The 26,659-nt window shown below is 43.3% G+C and overlaps 1 protein-coding gene and 1 long non-coding RNA gene across 4 annotated transcripts in view; one reads left to right on the top strand and one right to left on the bottom strand.

Annotated features, from left to right (window-relative positions):
* Positions 1 to 326: 326 nt before the first annotated feature.
* On the top strand, positions 327 to 8,853 carry LOC115287996. The gene is made up of 2 exons (XR_003906774.1): positions 327 to 531; positions 8,553 to 8,853. It is a non-coding gene; the product is annotated as an uncharacterized LOC115287996 (long non-coding RNA).
* Positions 6,937 to 26,659, bottom strand: part of CNST (consortin, connexin sorting protein) — a 119,861-nt gene continuing 100,138 nt past the window's right edge. For all 3 annotated transcript variants that reach the window (XM_029934866.1, XM_029934865.1, XM_029934867.1), the window contains 3 exons: positions 26,189 to 26,659; positions 12,981 to 13,116; positions 6,937 to 9,638 (listed from right to left, as the gene is read on the bottom strand). The exon at positions 26,189 to 26,659 is cut by the window's right edge and continues 332 nt beyond it. In XM_029934866.1, coding sequence (XP_029790726.1) covers positions 9,433 to 9,638; positions 12,981 to 13,116; positions 26,189 to 26,659 — 813 coding nt within the window. In that variant the 3' untranslated portion in view covers positions 6,937 to 9,432. The remainder of the gene's footprint in view (positions 9,639 to 12,980; positions 13,117 to 26,188) is intronic.

Here is a 26,659-nt window from a genome sequence, read left to right as displayed (position 1 = left end):
TCCCTTCCCTTTGGTCTTCTCTTCCTCTCTCCTCTGAACAACGGGAAACGCAATAAAGACCAGAAGGTCCAGCTCTACGCGCGGAAATTCCCGGCTAAGACGCAGGATGAAGTGAATCCACGTGGGCTTTGAAGGCAGAGGCGGTCTTTCTTGGTTCGCAGCCTTGATTGGTGGAGAGGAGTGGGAAGCTTGGCTCTGATTGGCCAGAGGGAGGTGGTGCAAGCCCTGATTGGTGAAGATGAGAGGGGCGTCTGGCTCTGATTGGCAGAGAGCTCTCCCTGTGCAACCAGGTTCGTCTGCGCCTCTGGCTGAGAATTCTTGGGGCCTGTGCCCAGCCTATCCCAAGCCCCTTGTCCCTGGCTCACATCCCTCCAGTGCAGGGTCCACCTTGGAAGCTGTGTGGGTGCCAGTCCCTCCCCACTCCAGAGGGCACCTGCCGCGGTGTCAGCCCTCCCAGGGTTCTTTAATGTATGGACAGCTGACTCTAAGACACCCGCACCTGTTCAAGGACAAGGGCCCAGCTCGCCTCCAGTAAGTAGCCACAGCCACCGGAGGTGACCCAGTGACCGCAGGAAAGATAGCACGCATTAAAATGGCACATCAAGGGGCACCTGGGTTAAGCATCCAGGAATTGAAAACTGGTTTTTCTCTCTTGTTAAGATCTTCGAAATCTTCTGATCTGTCCTTTCTGGAAAAAGAAAAATTTTCTTTTCATTTTTTACTGTAGTATTTCATGGGAGAACTAAAAAAGAAAAAAATTCTACTGAAAATAATGTAGGGAGAAAGCAATACCGTTACAGATGGGACCTAGAATAGTTCGGGAGCAAAGGAGGAGGAAGGGTTTGTACGCCATTAGCCACCCTAGAACTAAGACGGTGGCCGACTGCCTTGTACTGATGTAGCTAAGACACTAGCAGCACGTGAGGTCACAGAAAGGTTGCTGTGAAAGGTTCCCCAGGAGAACTGTGTCTGGCCTCTGGGGCAGGGAGATACAGGTGCTGGCCCACCGGCTGCGGCCGGATGAACACTGTCCATAGGAAGGCTTTTGCTGACAGGTATCCCTCATCTCTCCCAGACCTTGCCTTCTCTCAGGCCTGCATTTTGTGATTTTTGTACTTTTACCATTTCAGTGTTTTCGATTAGTATCTACTGTTACTTAAATAATTGACCCTTTAAGCGTTTATACCTTGCTAGATTGAGTAGTAACTAGCTAAGTGGGGGGACATTTTACACACTCATCAATATGCATGATTTCTACAATTCTATGCTCTTTTACTGCTTTTCCCTCTATTCGTACTTGCCTTGTCCTCTGACAAATCCAGGACGCTTTGCAGACGTGTCGGTGAATGTGGCATTTCTTGTGTCCCTGTGAAAGTCTGCGGTGGCCACGGAGCTGGGGAAGGGACTTCCCAGGACACACGGAGGCTCGCTCCGCACAAGAACCTGGCATCTGTGCACGCAGGCTGTGGCTCTGCAGGCCCTGGCCCGCTCCCCAACCCTGCTCTTTCTGCCCCTTTGCCAATGTATCATCCTGCATAGAAAGGAAGAAACCAGAGGGATTTGGGCCAGAGCCAGTACTAATGTACTTTTATTTATGAATAATCATTTTTAGCAGAAAATGGGGTTTGCTGTCCTAGAGAGAAGGTCAGACAGAGAAGACTGAACCTCTCATCATGAGACGCTGGTCTCATCAGATGAAAACAAAAAGGCGGAGGAGCTAACAGTCATTGGTGCAAAGCAGGGCGTCAAAACGTGAGGGGTGGAAATGCAGCAAATTAAAATGGCGTCTTTTTTTTCACGAGGGTAGGAAATGAATAATTCAGTTGCTGCTGGTGACAGCCAGCAGTCTTATATCGGGAACAAGGCTAAAATAAAAACAAGCTGACCCAGGAGCTAACCCAAAATGGATGTCATAGGCCGTATCTCATATTTGTGTTACTCACTGGTGCCCTCCGGAAAGCAGGCGTAAAACACAATTCCGCAAGTGTGGGTCACAGAGTGCAATGTACACTTACAGACAGAGGGCACACAAAAACATACTTGGAAGACTTGTCACTTTGGGTGGAAAGACTCCATTAATTTTTATTTTATTTATTTATTTATTTTTTTGCGTTACAGCCTAGGCTCTGCTTAAAGTCTCACATTTGTGAGATATTAAAAACGGTTAAAATTCTGCAGACTCAGGATTTTGAGTATCACAAGCGCCAATGAGTTCTGGCCACTTGCTGCCCCTTTGCAGATGGACTGATCACACAGCTGTGCTGATGTGTGTCTTCTGTTTACTGCTAAGACGTGGCAGGTGCTTAGGAAATCCAGAAAGGGCACGGGGCACCTGGGTGGCTCAGTTGGTTAAGGAAATCCAGAAAGGGCAGCTGAGAGCTGCTCCCCAGGGCTCCTTGGGTCCAACCTCCTCTGCTTCTCTTGCCCTGATGTGCCTCTCCTTCTGGTCCTCAGCTTTGGTATCACACTGTGGCACTGCCAGGACTGCCAGATCTGGCGAGGAAAAGGTTAAGATGTCCCATTAAACTGCAATTTCAGGTCAACAACAAATACTTTTTCAGCAGGTCTCGTGCATAAGTGGACATGCTGTATTTTATGTGGCATCCATAGGCACCAAGTGTGGGCATGGGGTCTGCCAGGGAAGTGCTCCTCCTGGGGCCCGCCCAGCATCCCTCACACAAGCATAGGATGGTGCTACATGGGCTGCCCTAGTGCCTGGGCCTTGCAGAAACAGAGTGACTACACTTGCTTTCTTCTCCGGATGTAAGGTACAGAGTCACAGTGATCCAGGGTACAAAGTTGTAGATAACAAAGGAGCAAAGGAGGAGGATGCATGGCAATCCTGGGAGAAATACCCTGTAGATATTTTCAACTTCTTGTTTGGAAGTAGAAAATCTTTCAGGCGCCTGGTGGCTCACTCATTAAGCATCTGACTTCGGCTCAGGTCATGATCTCACGGTTTGAGAGTTTGAGTCCCAAACACCTGGTGAACACAAGCCCCCTGTCGGGTGAACCTGCTTCTCCCTCTTTCTCTCTCTCTACCCACACCCCCTCCTTCTCCCTCTGCCCCTCCTGGGATTCTCTCTCTCTCTGCCCCTCGTTCACTTGCATCCTCTCTCTCTAACAACAACAACAACAAAAAAAAAGTAGAAAAATCTTTCATTAGCTCTGTTGATCTTGACCTTAAAGGAGTCACTGAAGCTGCTTTGATCCCAGCTTTATTTCTGACACAACAGAGCAAATTGGTCAGTGCTTACACTGTGATTTTACACTGCCAGGTAATGCTTACGTATAAGATCTGTTGTGTGACTGGTTGGTTTTTTAAATGTTTATTTATTTTTGACACACACACACACACACACACACACACACACACACAGCATGAATGGGGGAGGGGCAAAGAGAGAGGAGGACACAGAATCTGAAGCAGGCTCCAGGCTCTGAACTGTCAGCACAGAACCCGACACGGGGCTCAAGATCATGACCTGAAGTTGGACATTTGACCAACTGAGCCATCCAGGCACCCCTTGTGATTTCTCTTGATTTCTAGGGAATAGACCCCGTCCCAGGTCACCTTGTAACAAAGAATATTGCCCCAGAGCACGTGTGGCCGTCTCTCCACCAGAAGGGGGCATTGGGCACTGTGAGAGCTTCCCAGTCTATGGATGAACCAGTATATTCTACTCTTACTTCCATGAACAGCTTCAAAGGACCCTCATCCAACCTAATCCAACCATTGCAACCCAACAGCTACAGTCATTTCTCAATGATGGGAAAGAAAATGTTTGGGTAGCCACAGAATCAGAGTGTTTTGATGCTGTTTTAGAAATTATATAGATGAGGAAACTGAAGTCCCCACAGCCGGCCAACACATCCAGTTAATGTCATCTCATTCATCAAGGAGACTTCAACTCTGGGGCCACCTCCCTTCTTTGGCCCTTATGTACCACCAGACTAACCTGTATCCTGACTCTCTTCTCCAGTGTTGACCAAACTATGATTCCCATCCCAACAATTTAGTTTTGCCAATCACAAAAAAATGAAATGGGAGAAAAAAAAAAGCAGATTGCCTACATGTGCAGTCACTTTTGGACCAGGATCCTATCCACACCAGAAGCTTAGGTGAGGCTATGTTTCTTCTTTGTTTAGTCTGTATGGATCTGTCCAACCCCAGTCTTGTATTTAGAAAAGAAGAGTCAAGGCCTGTGGTTATTCCAGTGAATGATGTGAGGCTCCGCTGCTCCCTGAGCATGTATCGCCTTCCTGACCCTTGATCCAAGGCAATTAAGAAAAGCACTAAAATCACAAAACCTCACTTTTGATCAATGCATTCTGGCCAGAGAAAGGAAGATCGTGTTGTTCTTACAGAATATAATTAGGTTGGGTTTGGAACTTGGACCGCTGTATTGAATAGGAAAAAATAAAAAGCATAGTTTTAACTCAGCATCTCAATATTTCAGATGGAACCAGAGGGATCTAAAAGCTCTGAATAGAATTGGGAGTGAAGTCTGGACATTTTGAGCTAGTGACCTTATTGCAATACTTTATAAGTGACCACATGGGTCTTGTACAAATGAGGAGTGGTTCTTGGAAGCTGTCCTCTTTGCGTAGCCTAATGAAACAACATCAGTGGAAGGGAATAAGGTATTCAGAGAGGCAGTACGGATTCCTTGGCCTCTCATAACACCTTGAGATGCCATGAAGCCACAAACCGAATTAAAACCCCCACAACTGTATTGAGATATAATCTATGCACATAACTGTATCTATAAAGTTGTATAACCAGGGGCGCCTGAGTGGCTCAGTCAATGAAGTGTCCAACTTCAGCTCAGGTCATGATCTCATGGTTCGTGAGTTTGAGTCCCACGTCAGGCTCTATGCTGACAGCTCAGAACCTGGAGCCTGCTTCAGATTCTGTGTCTCTCTTCCTTTCTGCCCCTCCCCTGCTCATGCTCTGTCTATCTCAAAAAGCAATTGGAAAAAAAATTTAGAAAAGAAGTTGTATAACCGAATGCATTTAAAAAAAAGTTTTTTAATGTTTATTTTTCAGAGAGAGAGTGCAAGCACTGCTGAGCTGTCAGCACTAAGCCCGACGCGGGCTTGAACCCACGAACTGTGAGATCATGACCTGAGCTGAAGTTGGATGCTTAACCGACTGAGCCACCCAGGCGCCCCGAACCGAATGCATTTTGAAAGATTTTTATACCTGTGAGATCATGACCACAATCAAGATATGTAACACAATTGCCAACCTTTGCCCCTCAAGGACTCAATGATCTGTTTCTGTCTCTGTGGATTAGTTTGCATTTTCTAAAATTTTACATAAATGGAAACAGACTATAGGCACTCCTCTGTTGCTGGCTTCTTTCAACTCAGAATAATGACTTTGAGATGAATCCATATCACTTGTGAACTCACATGTTTGTGTTTCTTATTGATAGTATTCTATGTAGCGGTGGGAACTAGGGTGTTTTCATTTCTGGGGTATCATAGATAAAGCTGCCATGAACACTTATGTAAATGTTTTGGTGTGGACACATTGTCATCTCTCTTAAGCAAGACCCTAGGTGTGGAATTGCTGGGTCATGCAGGAGATGTGTACTTAACTTTCTAAGAAACTGCCAAGTTGTTTTCCAAAGTGGTTGTTACTATTTCATATTCCCACTAGTTGCGTATGAGAATTTGGTGTTTCCACATCCTCACCAGAACTAGTGTCAGCCTTCTCATGAAACTTAATATTTGCTTTTTTTTTAACCATCTTTAAGTGTACAATTCAGTGACATTGAATGCATTCACAATGTTGTACAACCGTCACCACCACCACTATTTTCAAAACGTTTTCAGCAACCCAAACAAACGCTAACAAGTAGGCAGTAACTCTGTTTCCCAATTCCCTTGACTTTGGTAGCTACTGTTCTACTTTCTGTCTCTGAATTTGCCTACCATCCGTATTTCATACAGATGGAATCACACAATATCTGCTCGTGTCTGGCCCATTTCACACAAGGAGCCGTCAAGCTTCACTCATGTTGTAGTGTGTATTATTTCATTTACCTTATTGGGAGTTTCGATTTGCATTTTCCTAATGATTAATGATACCAAGCATCTTTTCACATATTTATTGGCCATTTGTATATCCTCTTTAGAAAAATGTGTTTTCTCTCTCTGAAAAATAAATAATGCCCATTTTTTCATTGGCTTGTTTTTGCTGAGTGGTGGAAGTTCTGCATATATTCTGGATGTTAGACCTTTGGCAGATGTTTGATTTGCAAGTATTTTTACCCATTCTATGGGTTGACTTTTCCTTTTCTTGATAATTTCCTTTGATGTACAAAATTTTGAAGTTTTCATGAAGTCAAACTTACCTGTCTTTTGGGGCACCTGGCTGGCTCAGTCAGTTGAGCATCCGACTTTGGCTCAGGTCATGATCTTGCAATTTGTGGGTTCAAGCCCCGCATCAGGCTCTGTGCTGACAGCTGAATCTGGAGCCTGCTTCGGATTCTGTGTCTCCCTCTCTCTCTGCTCCTCCCCTGCTTTATAAGCAATTATGTCATTTTATAAAAAAGTTTTATTTTTTATTAAAAATTTTTAATGTTTATTTTTGAGAGGAAGAGCGAGAGAGCACGTGTGAGTGGGGGAGGGGCAGAGAGAAAGGGCAACAGAATCTGAAGCAGGCTCCAGGCTATAGGGCTCGAACTCAGGAACTGCAAGGTCAAGGCCCAATCCCAAGTTGGACACTCAACCTACTGAGCCACCCAGGTGCCCCAAATTTAATTCTGTTTTCTAGGAGAGAGAGTATGAGTAGGGAGAGGGGCTGAGGCAGAGAGAGAATTCCTGTGTCAGGCAGATAGGGGAGGTGTTTTAGAATCAGAAGAGCTTTTCCATAGGGACCCCGGAGACTTCCCCAAAAAGGCAGCCATCCATCGGGGGCATAGACCAATTTCTCAAAGCATTTTATTGTCACATTAAAGCTGTTTTTCTCAGCACCCCAGGGTTCAAATAAACTCTCTGAGACACTCTGTTGGTGTAATTCTAAATTACAAGCTTGATCTGTTACCCTCAAACACAGTCTTTAAGGAAGATTAGTTACCAATGGTTGTCAATACTTTCCAATGACAGAAAAAAAATCACATTCTAGTAAAACTGGAATGATTTTTTTTTACGCGTGAGATAACAAGATTTTTCGTCACCAGGTGGAATTACTCCAATTCATGCAATAAATGACTGTTACATTTTTTAAAGTTGCCCTAATTTTTCTAGTTGAGATTCCATGCTTATTTTAAGTCAAGATCTCAGTATGCTCCTGTGCTCACTTCCCCGCCGAGAAGCGGTGAGGACACACGTGGTTTTTCTAGAACTGGGTATTGTCTCCGTCTTTCACCTCCGTGTGAGATCTGTGTGAGACCCTCCGTGTGAGAAGCAGTGGCCCTGGTGGCCTTTAAGCAAATATGACACTACGGATTATTTAGGTATTCGATAGTGACCTAAGAGAGGTGAACAGGAGGGAAATTCTGACTTATCTTGACATAAAACTGGCAGAAATCACCATCACTGAATTCCTGTAAGTAGAAATCATGAGGGTTAAAGAGAAGAGGTCTATGACGGGGGTACCCCTCACAGTAGACTTTGTGAATGTCTCTTATAGAATGACATAAGATAGTACCGTCAACATGTTGCAGATTTTACATACAATCTGAATACAAATTCTTAAAATTTATAATAGAACATTAAAATAATCTTCTAATAAAATCAGCCTTAGGTATAACGAATCTAAATTTCAGTATCATGTACAGTTCTAAATAAATATCTTTGATCTATAATCCTTGAAAATATTACAGTTCATGGCGACATGAGAGAGACAAGTCAAATGGGATTATTAAATGAAAATAAAACATCAATTTAAAAATCAACAGGCCTAAAAATACACTGAACTGAAAGTATAGAAAATCAAAACACTACGTACACAGCAATTAAATATCTAGTACTGGGAGAACTGAATGCATGCTCAACACACTTCCAACTCATATAAAAAGCCCTTTAAAATTCATATCATCTAAATAAATAAGCAGAAATACAAAGGGAGGTACTGTACCAGCCAGTAACAACTAGGAAGTAATTTCTCCCTTTTTCTTTCAAATGATCCTAACAAAAAAAACACAAGAAATAATGATCACTTGCTAAAAAACTATAATTCATGTGTTTTGTTTCTATTCAAATGCTGCCTAGGATATAAAAAGCCAAAGCAAGACTTTCTAAATGTTAGACCTCTGTACCTTACAAAAGGAAATGCTACCTAACTGACAGACTGAAAAATCAGACACTTAGTTAAGATAGGATTGATTGAATTTTCGCTTACTGGCCCCTTTAACAGGGTCTAAATCAAGCCCATGGTATGAATGCACATTCAAAGATCTGAATGCAGGGTTTGTTAATACTGAATTATAGATCATGATTTAATTTCATTTGCCAAAGTGTTATTCTATCTATGACCAGAATTGAAGCATCTAGAGCAGAAATTAATGTCTTCTTTATCTTTGTATTCTGCTTCTTAGATCTTCAGAACATAGTGGCAGGCCTCACCTCCTGGGACTGGAGTCCAGTATCGTCCTACATCAGGGACCAGCGAACCCAGGGTAGAGCTGGGCGCCTGAGACTCAGCGGGAGCTCTGTAGTTTTAACTCTTTACCTCCAGAACTGTGATTAATTTCTGGCCACTTAATCAAATTAACTGTCACAGATCCATCATGGTTTCTAATTTTGGGGCCAAAGTTTCTATGATTCATCTGTTCCACAGAGAAGCCTTGAATCTACGCCTACTGTCAGGTTAAAGTAAAGATAATCTGTGTGATTCTGTGCTGGGTATTTGCTTGTGATAACTGTCTGAAACACACACACACACACGCACACACAATCATTTCACAAACGGAGAATGGAATGTGGCTTTAACGCATGAAGCTAGATTACACAGCACCCAAGGTTAACTCAAAAGAGACAATGAAGCCGTAAGGTAACTCCTCTTGATTATACACAAACTTATTGCGTGATGGCTGGAAGCAATGTCTTTGGACCAATGAATGGAAACCAAAAGTGTCCTTGGTTATAACCATTAGCTTGAACAAGGCAGCTAAAAATGGCGGGGCTCCAACACGGCCCTTCTAATTCTGCTCCGTGTAGTTCAGCACGCTAGGAAGTGGCAGGAAGGAGGGACATGCTCTCCAAAGGTCATTCCTTCCATCCATGATGCTCAGACCGACATCGGCTCACAAGGTGGACGAGTCTGAGAGGTCCTCTGCATGGCCATTCAAAGCTGCCATTGCCGATGTGGGGGTTCCTCATCGGGGGAAGGGGACACCTGTTACAGAACTCCTAAAATAAAAGCTGCTTAGAAAGGTTCGCTCTTGGATTCTCCCCGCCCGTGCCCCCGGAGTGCTGCTAGGAGAGGTAGATCCAGTGTTTAAGTTCTGCCATTCCCTGCCAGAGCTTGGTATAGTAGAAGTCCATGTTGTCCGCAAAGTCCGTACAGACGGGCGACTCCATGTCACCAAAAGTGCAGTACAAGGCCGTCCCTCCGATGCTGAGGAAGACCGTTGCTATGCACAGCAAGACCAGTAAAATGCAGGAGCCGCCTCCGACTTCGTCTGCAAACGTGAGTAGAGCGGAAGGTTAAACGGACTCGGCATGGAAATCCTAGCATCTGTGGTCTTCTCCAGATGCTTCTGGTTAATACTGGCCCTCTACAGGCGGGGTCACCCAGGAAGCCAGTGCCCCTGACTACTCCACAGGACCTACCTGGCAGTCACCGCAAAGCCACACGCGTGTGGAGCCTGTCAGCGCTAAGATGAAAGCTAGCTCATTGATACCACGAATACGATCACTTCTATTCAAACAGAAAAGAAGGGCAGGACTTCTCCAAGTGATCACTGCATTGTCCCAGGGGACAATATACAACCTCAGTGTCACACTGTCTTTGGAGTTCACGTCACAAGCCCACCTTAAAAGCAAGGTCAATGCAATGTTCCACAAACAGTTTTTCTTTTTACTTTGCTTAATAACTGGCAGGTCGATGGGGGAGGAGGGAGCATGCCTGGGTGGCTCAGTCAGTTGAACATCCGACTTTGGCTCAGGTCATGATCTTATGGTTTATGAGTTCAAGTCCCTCATTGGGCTCTGCGCTGACAATTCTGTCTCTGTTTCAAAAAATGAATAAACGTTAGAAAAAAAAATTTTTTTTTAACTAACTGGCAGGTTGGTTTTTAATGAAAATGTCCATACCAGTCTCTCTATTAAAGAAAATAACTATTCTTTGGTTGAAAGTCTTAATGATCATTCATGATTAAAGAAAAAAATTTTCAATTTTGGAAAAAGACTAAAAAGTTGTATGATCAGCATGATGAGGATGTACCAGAACCTTCTTGGAAGGTAATTTGGCAGTATCTATTAAAATTTTAAATCAATTTATCCTCCTGACAGGACATGTTTGAGAGCGAGAGAGAATTGGGGGAAGAAACTAGGAGCAGAGGTGTAAACCAGGACTGCCTCAGGCCAGCTGGATCCTATCACTCAGCCCAACAAATTCATTTCTAGGAATCAGCCCACAGATTGGTGCCACACACACTAGCATTTTTACAGGCATGTTCACTATGGCAAAGTCTGTTACAACAAAAAGTTGAGAATAACTCAGTTATTCCAGTTAAATAACCAGGGGACATTCATATAATCAAATACTATGCAACTGTTTCCAAGAATGAAGCAAATTTAATATGTTCTCTCATAGGAAGATATCCACAATTGATGGTTAAATTAAAAAGTGACATAACAATATATAATAAACCCATCTGTGTTAGAACAAAATGTGTCTCAGTGTGTATGCACGTGTGCACGCATATATACAGGATGTGTCTTGCAAAGATGGCAAGAAACTTCAATCAATACTTGGGAGAAACCCTCAAGGGAAGGTTGGAAGACTGGATACTGTTTTACTTCATTAGTGTATGAGTTTTTTCATGATTAGCTTCATTATTTTTATGATGAAAAAACCCCCAAATTTTATAAAGCTTCATATAAACTAAATACTTCATTTGGAGGACTTTACAGTAATACCTGAAGATATTCTTCCTGTAAAATTCAAACCCAAAAATATCTAATATTTTCCTTCTATTCAGGTATATTCCCTTCCTACCAAGAGGCAAACACTTGAATCTGGTGTGTCTCTTTTCAGATCAAAGACACAGACTTCAGAATTTTTATATAAATAGGATTATTAGTTTTTAAAGTTTATTTATTTTTGAGAGAGACAGAGAGGGAGCGAGCAAGGAGGAGCAGAGAGGGAAGAGAGATAATCTCAAGTAGGCTCTGCACTATTAGCACAGAGCCCAAAGGACGGCTCAGACTCACAAACCGTGATCATGAGCTGAGCCTAAACCAAGAGTCACTTAACTGACTGAGCTACCCAGGCACCCTATATAAACAATATATATAATTATATTGTTCTGTGATTTATAAATTTATAGTTTAATCAATTTTAATGGTTAACAGGTTTAATACTTTATATATGCAAGTCTATTTTTAGATACATGAATAACTATAATATCATCAATGTATCTCTTGGGGGTTTTTTGTTTGGTCAGTTCACTTTTTTTCACCATCTTTTCTGTTTTTTGGCATCATGCCCTCCCACCCCCTCATCTATGTTAACAATCTGAGGCAGGTACTTTTCCATGTTTTCCTTCATGATCATATATTTATATATAAACACTTAAATGCAGTGTATTTTAAAACAAACATTTTGTTTTATCAACACATGTTGAAATGGTTTACAGCGGCACAGCCCCCCTGGGGGCTGCAAGGCACCAGCGGAGTGATCTGGTTAGAGAGGAGATGGCCACTCAGTGTGGACGAATGTCATCTGCAAGTCCAGAGCTCCTCCCATTAAGCAGATTCAGTGTCATTCATGCGGAGAGCGGAGCGCTCGATCCAGCGAAGCCCGGGGTGATTACAAGCAAGGTGCAGAGGTGAAATGAGGGATGAGAGCAGATGATTTCTGAGGCTCCTTTATAATGGTAAATCAGAAGCTTTCTATGATAAAACTCTAGAAACCTCCACTGTTATTCCTTGATGTCATACTTAGAAGGCGTCTGTACGTGCTGACACTGTTATTCGTAACAATGCAGGTGTTCTATAAACTTGAGAAGCATGTGGACGGGTTCTTGGCTACGTTTCCTTCCATGCATATTCACCTAGGCCTTACGTAAACCTAGCAACTACCTTAAACACAAGCCCAGGAGGGAAAGCAAACAGCAGCAGCAGTGTGAATGGACCGCTCCAGAGGCACTTTCTTCCACAGAATCAGGAAGAAATCTCCAGAGAATATACTTGTAAGTGGTAAATATTTCTCAGACCTACAAAGAAAGAGTATTAACTGCCACTGAAAAAACGACAATAGCAGGCTCACTTAAAAAAAAAAAAAGTATTGGGGCCCCTGGGGGACTCAGTCTGTTAAGCATCTGACTCTTGATTTTGGCTCAGGTCATGATCTCACAGTTCATGAGTTTGAGCTCCGTGTTGGGCTCTGTGCCGACAGTGTGGAGCCTGATTGGGATTCTTGGTTTCCCTCTCTCTCTCTCTGCACCTCCCCAGCTCGTGCATTCTCTCTCTCTCAAAAATCAATAAATGAACATTAAAAAATAATTAAGAAAAAAAAGTATAAAACAGGAAATTGTATTGAGCTCCGAACACACTGTCTGTGGGACAGGAAGGTCATGTGTTGAATTTTATAATTTGCTCATTTATTTGAACAAAATGCTCAGGAATGAGAAAAGAGCTGATGATCATTTGATTCCATGTGTTTCTTTACAGAATATAAAGCCATCAAGTACACGTGTCCTTTTACAAACCCTACTACCAAACACGATACCACGGATGACCCAATCCCAGGTGGCACTGAGAGCCAGCTCAGCGCGAGGGGGCCCTGGGTGCTTTACCTTGATCTAAGCCATCGTCTATTTCCTGGAACCTCACTCTTCGTTTCGATGGTTTCTGCTGCATCTGGGCGGGACGGTCTCCTACACTGTCATTCCTCTTCTTTAATATAGAGACCAGTCCTTCGGCAGGAGCAACCTGTCAGAGAGAGTTTACATGCAACGGTATAAAGGCTAATTCCAAACCATAGGTATTTGGATTTCTATTACAGGTTTATCCAACTCCTACATATAACTGATCATCAGAATCCTTATAATAGAATAATGCTTTTCCTTTAGGCAGTTGACTGCCTAACACACGTCTGAAACCACAGCCCTTCTCCCCAGCCCCCAGACACCTCCAGGGCCAGGCAACCGGACGCTGGGCGCAGGGAACTAGGCTGGCCGTAGCTCCACTTCCCACAGGGCGTCTGTGAGATGATAACTCCCGGCCCCTCTCTGCTTACTCATGAGTGCTGGGTTTTGCTTAATAACAGAGGCTGATGGTCCACCACTTCGTTTTTCTTCACCAGCAATTTTTAAGAAATGAACATATGAGGGGCGCCTGGCTGGCTCAGTTGGCTAAGCGTCCGACTTCACCTCAGGTTTGTGGGTTTGGGCCCCACATCGGGCTCTGTGCTGACAGTTTGGAAGCCCAGAACCTGCTTGGATTCTGTGTCTCCCCCTTTCTCTGCCCCTTCCCTGCTTTTGCTCTCTCTCAAAAATAACTAATATTAAAAAAAAAGGAAATGAACATGTGAGACTCAAAATATATTTGGTGCCATGAACTCAGGAACCCAAGACTGAGAGTCACGTGCTCTATGGACTGAGCCAGCCAGGCGCCCCCTGATGCCAACTTTTAACATCAAAATGAGTGTTAAGCTCAGTCCCTCTGTGGAACTATGTTATATATGAAATTATGTTTACTGCCAAAATATTTTAAGGGCTTCTCTTCTGTAATAGCTCAGAGTCAGTTCCCCAGGGATGTGTTACTTTGGAGTATACAGAGTTTGGCAAATTATGGGTGGTAGGCCAAGGGCCCCCTGTCTATTTTTTGTCAATAACACAGAATCGGAATACAGTGAAACCGATTCACCCACACACTGTGTAGGGCTGCTACAATCCGCAACAGACCCTGAAGTCTAAAATGGAGTTTGCTAGTATCTTCTGTACTCGCCTCCTTTTCTAAGCTGCCTCTGCTTTTCTCTGGAGACACCTCTCCTGCCTCCACTCCATCCCTTATTTGGGAACAAAGACAAAAACAAAAACCCTTGCCATTTAGGAGTTGATGAGATTCCTCGGGAGGGAGAAGGGGATCAGTTGATAGAGCCAGACTGGGGAGCAAAGGAGGGCCCCTCCGAGCAGCAGGTGGATTGAAAGAAGTTAACCTGTGCGGTGGCCTGCGTGGACAAGCTGTAGGTGATGACACAGGTGCGCATTGTGGGCCTAACACTGCAGATGTCAGCAGCCTGCTGCTGTCGGGTCACTGGGAGTTGAGGACTGCCTGTAATGTCACTTATCTGATCGATGGCATAAAATACTTAATACGATTTCCAGTTCCAGCCGGCCATCTCTGCTAATGTGCTATGCATAAATATTACTGATTCTATTCGTTCTTTTTATAACTCAAGGCTTTTAGGGCCAAATAACTCAATATAATCTCTGAGCTTCCCTGAACACGGGTCTACAGAAAGCATTATCTCAAAAAAAAAAAAAATCAATGTTAGCAATTTAATCTTTTTAAAGGAAATGGGTATTTCAGATGATGTCTTTCTTCTGAGAAAACTAAAGCACTTTAGTGACATTAAAATGGAAAGTACAAATATGCAAAAGAATAGTATTTCAAATGTTTCTTTAGAAAGCAGCAACATCCCTTTATGCAAAGTAAAAAGAGCCCCTTTATACACCAAAGAAAAATGATTGTAAAAGCACTGAAATGGAGAAGTTTCTGAAGAGCAAGAGATACAGAATGGAAACTAGTTTTAATGGCTATACGACCACTAAAGATGTATCACTGATATTTTTATTTTTAGTTAATGTAAAACAAAATAGGAATTTTTATAGGCTCATTCGCTATTTTCTGCATCAAATTAAGTCATACATTTACCAACAGTGAATTCACTCAATGTAGATGTTTTTGAGTTGCTTTATCTATTAGGGGGAAAAATTATATTAGGAATAATTGTGAGGTGGCTCAGTCGGTTAGGCATCTGACTTCGGCTCAGGTCATGATCTCATGGTTCATGGATTCGAGACCCACATCGGAGCCCTGGAGCCTGCTTTGGATTCTGTGTCTCTCTTTCTCTCTGCCCCTCCCCCACTCATGCTCTGTCTCTCTTTTTCTCTCAAAAATAAACACACATGAAGAAAAAAGAATTGTGGGGATGAGCCCCAGAGTGGCATTACTATAACCTTTATATCTTTGTGATACGAGTTTTCAACATGTAAATTCAAGAAAGAGACTCAAATCATAAGTCAAAAGACAGTGCTATGAATAAAAGTATGTTGAAAGGCCACGTGAAACTCGAGGTGACATCCTCTGGAAAGACACAGACGTGCTTCTGAGACCCAGCAGCCAGTCACGGTGCACCTGCTGTGAGGCTGCTACTTTGGCCCTGCATGGCCTGAAGCGGGGTGTCTGGTTCTGGACATCACACAGTTAAGCTCCCCTTATTTACTATGGGTGGCGATGAACTTCGGCAAGTTTTTGGAAGAGGGAAGAAATTACAGTTGTGGGGGATGGGCTAACATTTTGTTTTGACGCCCTCCCCCACCCCACCCTTAAATCTTGGCTAAAAATCTAACCATGCCTTATACTTTCTTTTCCTTTTTCTCTCCCAACAAAACAGTTTCTTTCAGCAGGCCCGCCCCAAAGTCTGAAGTGGGCGGGGGGGAGGAGGCTTTTCCATTATTTCCTTTCACTCTTGCTCAGGATCTTCTCCAGGGATCTTTCTTTTCCAATTGCTCCCGAGGTCCCCGAGGTCCTATAGTCTACAGACAGAACAAGGGATGGCAGGACCAAGTTCAGGTTTAGGCACAGAAGATGCAGGATAAGGGGGGAACCACTGAAGACACGTGGGTATGGTCCTTGGTTAGGCGTCCGACTGCAGCTCAGGTCAGGCTGTGATCTCATGGTCCGTGGGTTCAAGCCACATGTCGGGCTCTGTGCTGACAGCTCAGAGCCTGGAGCCTGCTTCGGATTCTGTGTCTCCCTCTCTCTCTCTGCCCCTCCCCCACTCACACTCTGTCTCTGTCTCTCAAAAATAAACATTAAACAACATTGAACATTAAAAACATTGATGGTAGGAAGTCAAGTAAGCCAAAACAAGGTCAGGATCTTAGTTCAGGCTCTCACTCAAAAGACTGCCAAGTGTTTCTAAGTAGGTAGGGAAGTTGATTTAGGACACAAAGAAATGTGTCTTCTCCAAACTACCCTAAAAAAAGTTTGTATGCCTTTTCCCCCTCTTTTCCATAATGTCAGCATTAAAAGGTTAACTTCTTAATCTTGAAAATAAAGCTTTAAAAACCAAATTTAGCTTCCCACTTCAATTACCAAATTCCTTTCCTATTCAGCCAAAATAGAACAGCCCTTCCACTGAGAACAAAAGGCCATCTACTCTGTAATTAATGTAATTGTCACCGGTGGAACTCTATGAAGAAGTGTAGAAATAAGAATAAAAACAAAACAAAACATCCATCTGGCCTCCTCTGTATATTTGCAAATAAGTAGTTCTTCTGCACTTCCCCTCAAATACCAATGATCATCCTACACAGTGTTTTAAGAATTAACTAGTCGAAAAAATAAAATTATTTTGCAACTCTCCTCGCACAGTAAATCCTAATGAGATAAAAAACACATTCAGAGAGCCCTCTCTATTAGAACTGCCTACTCACCAGATTAAAGGAGAAGGCAGATACCAAATAATATTCTTTTAATGATACAGGCTTGCTCACTCCAGAACTTCAAGGCTGGTGAATTTGAAGCAGGAGCCCACAGTTTCCGACTCACTTGAGAATTAACATTCACAAATCATATTAGCGTATCATTAGTAGTGTGCCAGTGATTTCACTATAGAAGCACGTGTCAAATTCACCGCCATGATCCACTGAAAATAAGCAATGTTCCCTGCCTGTCCCTTTAGATTTGGGCTCCATCATAAGAGCCCTTGTTTTGTGAATCGGTACACTTTACGTAATAAGAGGCATAATTCAGTGAATCTGTACGCAGCTGGTCTTCACAACTCTGTTACGTAGGCGTTATTGGTCCCATTTTACAAAACAAGCTAAGCTCGGAAAGCTAACATAACCTGCTTACCTTGTACCACAGTTACTGGCAGAGTGTGAATACACACTCAGTAAACCTCCTGCCATTTCCTTTACATGAAAAGATCTTATTTTCTAGGACTATTTAAATTTTGTTGCGTATTATCTGTTACATCTTACACTTAAAGTGAGATGAACAGGATTTTCAAATAAACCTAATCAGGTTATTTAGTCTTTCCAGAGAACCTGATCTCTCTAGCAACAAATCCTTATCTTACACATCACTCCAATTAAGAGATACTTAAACTAATGGCTAAATCCACTGATCTAGAGACATGGGAGAGGAGATGGGTAGATGAAATATCTTTCGGGTCATGCAGTTCATCTGCAAGTAGATTAATGTCATGGCTCCTAATACAGCAAAGTAATACAACAAGTCGTAACTGGAGCAAGAGAAGGTGGCTGCATGGAGGAAAGCCAACCTCCGGGAAGAACACCATGGTGGTCTCTGAGCCCACAACGCGGATCTTAGAACAATGTGACATGGAGAGAGCAAAAAAGAGGAACAAAATAATATCGAAGTAGGTCAATGTTGAACTTTTAAAAGATGAGTTTAGAAAGGAAAAAGCCTTTAAAAAAATAAAAACAGGAGTTTTATAACATCTCTCAGTTTCTATATAAAGCACTATCTTTTTGTGATTTGTTTTTGTTTGCGTAATAGGATGCTTTAATAATTACAGAACAGGAAAAGAAATGTTAAGAATGTCAAGGACCATTCCACAATTGTTGAAATAAGCAGACTCCAACACACCTGATTTTCTTCCCCTCCCAACAGTGCATACAGCCTCACTCCGCATCTACTCCATCAGTGAGTCCTGTCCCTTCTCCTTCTAAAGCATCCTTCACTACCCCGCTACCTCCCCTCCCAGACCACCCCTGCACTGCTTCTCACCTCAACCCAGCCACTAACCTGACCAGGCTCCCTTCTTTGGCCCCACCTCCAGACATTCTGGTCTCCACGGAGCAGCCAGGAAGCATATTTGCTGTTCAAAATCAAGGGGTTCAACCTCCATTTGAATTTAATTCCAGCTCCTGACCCTGGTCTGCAGGCCCTGGGAGATCCGGCTTCAGCCTCCTCTTCCCCCTGAACTCCCTGCTGGTCTTTCTTCCCTGGTCAGTGTGCCCCAGCTGCGCTAGCTCTCCCAGCGCCTTCCCTCCATCCTGCCTACCAGCTCTGTCTCTCCGTCCCTCTGCCTGCTGAGATGTCTGCACATGACCCTTATCAAGATCTGAACCTTATGTTGTTGTCTTTTTAATTTTTAAAAAATGTTTATTTATTTTTGAGAGAGAGACAGAGTGCTAGTGAGCAGAGAGAGAGCGAGACACAGAATCAGAAGCAGGCTCCAGGCTCCAAGCTGTCAGCACAGAGCCTGATGTGGGGCTCGAACCCATGAATGGTGAGATCATAACCTGAGCCGAAGTCGATGCTTAATCAAGTGAGTCACCCAGGCACCCCCTACATTGTTTATTTTTATGTGAACTTATTTAGTGTTTTTTAACGTTTATTTATTTTTGAAAGAGAGAGAGACACACAGAGTGTGAGTGGGAGAGTATCAGACAGGGAGACACAGAATCAGAAGCAGGCTCCAAGCTCCAAGCTGTCAGTACAAAGCCTGATGTGGGGCTCGAACCCACAAACTGTGAGATCATGACCTGAGCTGAAGTCGGCCGCTTAACTGACTGAGCCACTCAGGCGCCCCTATGTGAACTTATTTATTATGTGTCACTCCCTCTAGAGAGTAAGCTTCACAAGAGCAGGGACCTGACCTGTGTTCACTGGTGTGTCCTCAGTTTCCAGAATATAGTAAGCGCCCAACAAATATGCTGAGGAGAAAATGAATACACAGATGAGCAGTTTACATATAGACAGCACCTAGCTTATCCTTATTTGGATAATAGATTTTTCTCTTAAAATAATCAAAGTTAAAGATGCCTTGAAAGGTTATTTTTTGAAGTAAACTAGGTTTAAAAACAAAACAAAAGCCTTGCCCTGTGTAGGGGGCTGTTACTGACAACACTGTGTGTTGGCTTTGCAGAAAATACAAAAATGTCTTTAATAGGAACCTCACCCTTCAGGAGTTTGCAATGAGCATAGAAGACTGTGTGTGCCCTGTAATAACAGAGAGAGATGACAGTCTCAGATAGCACTTCAGGAGGGATCATGCTCAAGCCCCTCCCTCATTTGAGGAATAACCAAGGAATAAACACTAAGGATCTCAGGGATCAAGGAATAAAGGCAGCAGCTAGCATTCAGTGAGGACTGACCGTGAGCCAGGCACTGTCCTTGGCACTCTACCCACTAAAAGGGCACGATTTAGATCTTGAGGGATGAGAAGACATAAATATGTAGAAAGACTGGGGCGCCTGGGTGGCACAGTCGGTTAAGTGTCTGACTTCGGCTCAGGCCACGATCTCACAGTCAATGAGTTCAGCCCCACGCTGGGCTCCGTGCTGACAGCTTGGAGCCTGTAGTCTGCTTCAGATTCTGTGTGTTTCTCTCTAGCCCTCCCTTGCTCACACTCTGTCTGTCTCTCAAAAATATTTATTTTTTTTTAAATTTTTTAAATAAATACGTAGCAAGGAGGTTCCTCACTCCAGAGCAGCCTAGCTCAGAAGGTAAAGATCAGAGGTGAACGCATCTAGGAAGCAGAGGCCAGCTGACCACGGTGAGTGGAAAGGGGCAGCAAGGAATGCCGGGAAGCTGGAGTGGCCAGCTCCCGAGTGTCCTGAACAGTGAGCCACATAGACGGCCGTTATGCGGAACCAACAGAGTCATGGAAAGATAGACAAGGCAAAAAAACAAAAAAACAAAAAACAAAAAAACAACTTCATAACAGGTTTCAACTGAGAGTCTGTAAGTTAGACCCAGACCCTCAGCTGTGCTTGATTCCATCCGTAGTTTTACAAAGGTGGGTACCTCCCAACGAGGCCTGGGAACCCCTCCTCCCTCTACAGACTAAGCCACTCATTTACTTCTCTTACCTGCTTGCCCACCTCTCAACCTGACACCCCAAATTTAAACCATGCTAATGTTAAGACCATTTTGAGGGAGAGACGAAGGTGATACGAGGGATGGGGAAACTTACTGAGGACCTATCGCAAAAGTCCAAGGAGAGCAGTAACGATGTAAATTAAAAGAATGATTACATGGAAAAGAGAGGAAGTCAGTGCAAGAGACCCGACAAGCAAGAAGTGCACTGACTCACCAATTAGGAGGTTTCAAGGGCGGATACAAAGGCAGGGCAGAGATGAGGCCATCTGGCGCTAAGAAAAGGCAGGTCATCCCTGGATCACCCTCGGGAGGCTCTGCAGACGCTGGCATCAACCCTGGACCAACTATTTCCCATGAACCCTCTTCTGGGGTTGCAAGGCTGCATTTCCTCCACTGCGAGGAAACCTCCCCTCAAAAGGGCCGTTCTGGGCAGAACAGCCATGATGCCGTTTCTAAAACGTCCTTTGTCCAGGAGCCACGGAACAGCCCCCCACTCAAGTTCGTAAAAGGCTGCAGCTTGGTCCTGGCCTCCCTTCTGAACTCAGTAAGGAGTGAATAACGATGGCATCACTCCCCCAATGCCAGCGGTCTATCCACGACCGCTGACGAAGGCTGCACAGAAGTCACTCTGATTCGACAGCTTCTCTGGAGATAAGCCCAATGGCAATTCTGAGTTGCCATCATTCTCCCTGTCAGAAAGCTTTAGGTTGTGTCCTCCCCTATTTTGGTTCCTGAGACACAGGTAGACCTGATGATATCGAAGCAAATGTTGCCAATATGGACAGAGCAGGGAACATGTTTGCCCTCTTTCAGCAGCGATGTGGCTTCCTCCCCAGCTACCACATTCTGACATTATTTCTAAAAATATGGATCATGGGCACCTGAGTGGCTCAGTCGGTTAAGTGTCTGACTTCGGCTCAGGTCATGATTTCACAGTTCGTGAGTTTGGCCCCGCGCTAGGCTCTATGCTGACAGCTCAGAGCCTGCAGTCTGCTTTGGATTCTGTGTCTCCCTCTCTCTTTCTGCCCTGCCCCAGCCACATACATACACTCTCTCTCTCTTTCTCAAAAGTAAATAAACATTTAAAAAAATAAAAACAAGTATCAGTTGCATCTGAAGCATTTAATATAGTTTTTTGAACATATCACATCCCCCCAAATCTTTCTAATGATGAAAAATGAACGGTTTAACTCCATTTGGCGTAGCATGCTGTGAAATTGTGCTCCCAAAGGGGATCTCTTGAATGATACACTATGATTATTTTCAATGTGAAAAGACAGATTAATTCTCATAAAATTTACCCAATATTCGATGTGACTGTCACTTATTCAGAAAACAAACACCTTCCTCACCCCCAGTCCCTCAGGAACAATCTACTACAGGCTGAGTAGACTTTTATTAGCAATATGGGGTTGGATCATAATGTCACCTTGAATTTGGATAACACATTTCTCTTGCTGGGAAGAGCTAGAGAGTTTCAAGAGAAGATAATACAACACTCTCAGGTTCCAGAGCCCAGCAAGTCAATGACTTATTGGCAATAACTGACAGACTTTTTGGGTGAAGGAAGTTTGGGTTCTGACATTACAATAATCATGTTGGAATATTATGGGTATTACAGTAAAATTTCATCTTTTCCCCCCAAACTGGGATAGTCACATTCAGCAAACAGACAACTCTTGCAGTTGGACAATGGCTGGAATGCAGGCTTTATACACAGAGTGTCCCCATCTGAAATTTTAGCCTCCGCATCTGCAATGTCATGGACACAAAGAAGTCCATTAAAAGTTACTGAGGAGGGAACAAAAGAGTGAATCTCTCTACCTTGCGGTCCCTGCACATGTGATAAACTTTTTATGTTAAAAATCTATGAAATGAGCATAAATGTTTTTGAAACTTTTTATGTTTTATTTATTTTTTATTGTTTATTTATTTTTGAGAGACAGAGTACGAGTTGGGACAGAGAGCATGAGCAGGGGAGGGGCAGAGAGAGAGAGACACAGAATCTGGGGCAGGCTCTAGGCTTTGCACTGTCAACACAGAGCCTGATGCGGGGCTCAAACCCAAAAATGGCTTGAGCTGAAGTCGGATGCTAAAGTGAGCCATCCAGGTGCCGCCTGGAGCTTTTTAAAACCAGTGCAGGTTGTACTTCTGGTAAGAGTGTGTCATGCCCTATTTCACATAAGAATATCAGTGCTTCAGATAAGCACTAAGCTATCATTTTACTGAGCAAAGTTATTCTGGATTTAAAATTGCTTCTCAAACCCAGAAGTTTTCATTTATACACGTCTCTACCTTGCTGAACTAAATTAGCATAGATGTTTTTAGTTCTCTAGGAGATTTTGTGTAAATTACTTAATTTGATATGATAAACCTAATCGCTTAACACACACACAAACACTCCCGCTGGGCTGGCAGTGGTTGTCAAAGCCAAGTTCAGCGGCAGCCAGAGCAGAGCAACGCAGAAGTGTCAAGAGAATGAAAGAAGAGAGATCCACAAAAAGGGAAAACCTGGTGATGAAGAAATGTACTGCTACATCCACCGTAACCAGAGACATGGAGACAGTGACGAGCAGAGGAAACCTGTGAGGGGCAGAGTCGCTCATGAGAGATGAGAGGTTTGGAGGCGAGAACAGAGGACTCTTGAGGACAGCACAGTGATGTGGCGGAAGGCAGACCAGCCGCGGTGGCTCCGGAGGACATGAAATATACTGTTCTTAAGTATCAGTTATTGGGGCACCTGGGTGGCTCAGTCAGTTAAGCATCCAGCTTCAGCTCAGGTCATGATCTCACAGTTCGTGGGTTCGAGCCCCACATCGGGCTCTGAGCTGACAGCTAGCTCAGAGCCAGGAGCCTGCTTCAGATTCTGCGTCTCCCTCTCTCTTTGACCCTCCCCTGCTCACGCTGTCTCTCTCTGTCTCTCAAAAATAAATAAAAAACATTAAGTATCAGTTATTAAGCAATCATGTTCTGGGGTGCCTAGGTGGCTCAGTCGTTAAGCGTCTAACTCTTGACTTTGACTCTGGTCACGACCTCATGGTTCATGAGATCGAGCCCCACACGGGGCTCCGCACTGACAGCATGGAACCTCTTTGGGATTCTCTCCCCTTTGCTGTCCCTCCCGTTTGCTCTTTCTCTCTCAAAATAAATAAATTTAAAAAATCATGTTCTGTATTCTTTACTCACAAAAATATGGAAGGATGAAAGATATTTAAAAAACAATTCTGGTAAAATTACCCATATAAGCCGCCAAAAGATGAAACCAGAAGTTCATCTGATTCTTCACCGTAGCCTCAGCACCTAATGCACAGAAGATAACCTTAACAGAATTCTACTGAGCATGGAATGATGTTTGGATTAAAAAGAAGTTTGCATTGAGGCGCCTGGATGGCTCAGTTAGTTAAGCTTCTGATTCTTGATTTTAGCTCAGGTCATATCTCACAGTTCATGGGATCAAGCCCCTTGTCAGGCTCTGTGCTATTAGCTTGGGATTCTGTCTCCCTCTCTCTCTGCCTCTCCCCACCTTGGGTGCTCCTACTCTCTCTCTATCTCTCTCAACCCACCTCAAAATAAATAAACTTGAAAAAAAAAGTTTGCACTTACAAGTAAATCCACGATTATGTGGACATTTTACTTAGCCCAAACCTTCACTTTTAAGATCTTAAAGACATTGTAAGCATTAGTCATTTTTTTAGTTTTGAAATTTTAAAAACTCTTGCTGACATAGTAAGGCAGAATTTATTAAAGTCTGTTTCTCAGAATGGAGAAGGAAATAAATATTCTGAATTATCATAGGAATGCAAATTAGTTCTGTCAATCGTATGTCAACTGTGGTTCTTCAAACAGCACAACAGAACAACAGAAGTTTAGGAAAGGGAACCATCATGTGTGAAAACTTCACAGGAAAGACAACTTTAAAATGTAAATAGGTCCCACCGTTTCGCCAGGTGTTACCTATGTAGGAAATCTGACATTATGAGTTTGAGGAAGGAATATCCCACTTGGTTGTAATACAACGTGAATTCAACAGTAACCCTCTCTGTAAGTGTTCGATAACGTGGGGAGCTCTGACCCTTCTTCACCATTTATACCTAAACATGTACAACTAGATCATCTGTCCTTTTCCCATTGGGTCAACTTGATTATTGGTGTGAAAAGTAGCGATCAGAGAAGGGTGACCTTTTGGTATTCTCGTTAGATTTGAATATGGGTATGACTTCCAGTCATATATGTCCCTGTATCAGAGGCTGGTGAAATAAACACAGGAAGGAATACTGGATCCAGTGCTGTACTACTCATTGTACTTAATTTTGTTTAAATGAAAACAATTTTTTTAAAAAATATTTTTTATTTTTACTAATTTTTACTATTGTACTACATGAACATGGGGCTTGAACTCATGACTCTGAGATCAAGCATCACACGCTCCACCGACTGAGCCAGCCAGGTGCCCCTCTACTTAATTTTTTTAACTTTAAGAAAAAATTGTGGCAGGATATGTATAATATAAAATCACAATTTGAACAATTCAGTGGCATTAGTTACACTCACAATGTGGTGCAACCATTACCAGCATCTATTTCTAAAATTTCCTAAGATTTTCATCAGCCCAAACGAAAACTCGGCACTCATGAAGCACTATTAATTAATTTCAAGAGAAAATGAAGAGGAATCATATTGACTGCAAATGGTAATAAAAAGATAAATACAAGAAATGAATGAATACTGGATCAGGTGCTTTACTATTCTAATTGTGTGAAGAAAAATTAAGAATAGTTGATGGGCAATTGACTAGAAGTGGCAATGAAGGAAGTCCAGTAACGTGACCACTAATTATCTTGGAAAGTTTTCACTGGCTCCCATTTCTATGGGTACTGTGTTGCCTACATTGGCTCTGTTGCTTTTCCATTTTCTATTTAAAAGTACACCCACCCTCTCCTCAAAACAATGATGCAAAATTAGAAAACAATGGCTATAAATGGGACTCAAAAGGTTACTTAGAAAGAAAACCTATGATGAAAAAGAAGAAAAGCAGTTAGTATCCTACTTTTCAGAGGAGGAAGCAGAGACCCAGACAGGTGAACAGTGTCTGTGGACTGGTAGACGATGGGGTCCATTCCATATCTGACCAGCATCTGACTAAAAGCCTCAGCATTCTCCCCTGTAGGAGGCCACCCTCCCGAAGGGTTAAGGTTTTGGTATGGCTTTATTAATTTCCTGAACTTTAAAAACTGGCACTGTCAAAGGAGAATGGTCATCTTGATCCTCTCCACCATTTTTTGTTTGTTTGTTTGTTTGTTTTTTGTTTTGACCAGCTTCATTACTGTTTGGAGAAACTTTGGATTATTTACAATAATTGACCTTAGTCAAGTAGTAAGTATTAAGTTTGTTTAAACGTACAGCTTATAAACGAATACAATCAGAAAGGGAAGACAGCATACAACTTAATGGCTTAAAAAAAATCTATCCACTGCCTCCTTGTTTTCTTATATTTTAAAAGGTTTCCTTTGTTCTGCTGTACTGTTTTAAAGAATTAAAAATATATTAACAATAAGAAGAAATAGTATGTATTTTATCTTCTAGGTGTCCGAGGAAAAAAGATGAGATTTTCTTACAAGAATGCAACTAATCTTGTCTTGATCGTAGTTGCCAGAAGCATCAAATAAAAGTCACGGTAGTAAAAAAAATGGTGTTCAGAGGCGCGCAATACAATACGTTCCGGAAGCATAAACATCATGGTCAAAAATCACTGTACTCAATCCATATAAAAAATCATAACCACTAATTATTAAAAGTATACGTTAAGTAGATCTCCCCCTCCTTTCTGGAACCGGGGAAAATGTCCCCAAACGAGGCACTGTTTAGCACATATGTGCCTTTGAAATTTCACTGCGCTTCTATAAAATCCCAAACTTACCTCTGCGATCTCTATCCTTTTTGCGAGATCGTCGAGAGAGAGACAGCTGTCGTAGGAAGGCAGATTCTCCTGCAGACTGTAGGAGGCTTCTTCAGGAGAAAGATCTGGAAGGAGGTCCGAGTCTTCGTCTTGGTCTTCACCGGCCAAGAAGTCTCCGGTATCTTCCAAGCGTCCTTGGAGAAAGCTGTGCAAGTAGTCTTCAGTCTCCTGGCTGAGTCGGCCGGCTTCGCCGCCCCCTCCCGGCGGGGCCATGCGCGCCTCCGGAACCCCCGCACCGCCGTCCCGGGGTCCCCGCTCGGGGCACTCCGGGCCTCCAGCGCTGTCCAGGGGATCAGGGCGCTGCGGCTCCGGTAACTCGCGGCTGCCCGGCGCGTCTGGGGACAGCGCCTCGGAAGCATCCCGAAGCGGCAGCCGCAGCTCCTCCCTCGGAGTACGCGGGCATCCTCCCTCGGGCGCCGGCGCCGGCGGGCC

Source organism: Suricata suricatta, chromosome 3 (assembly GCF_006229205.1).
Source record: "Suricata suricatta isolate VVHF042 chromosome 3, meerkat_22Aug2017_6uvM2_HiC, whole genome shotgun sequence".
In the NCBI taxonomy this organism is placed as follows: domain Eukaryota; kingdom Metazoa; phylum Chordata; class Mammalia; order Carnivora; family Herpestidae; genus Suricata; species Suricata suricatta.
This window is presented reverse-complemented; position numbering and strand designations above follow the sequence as displayed.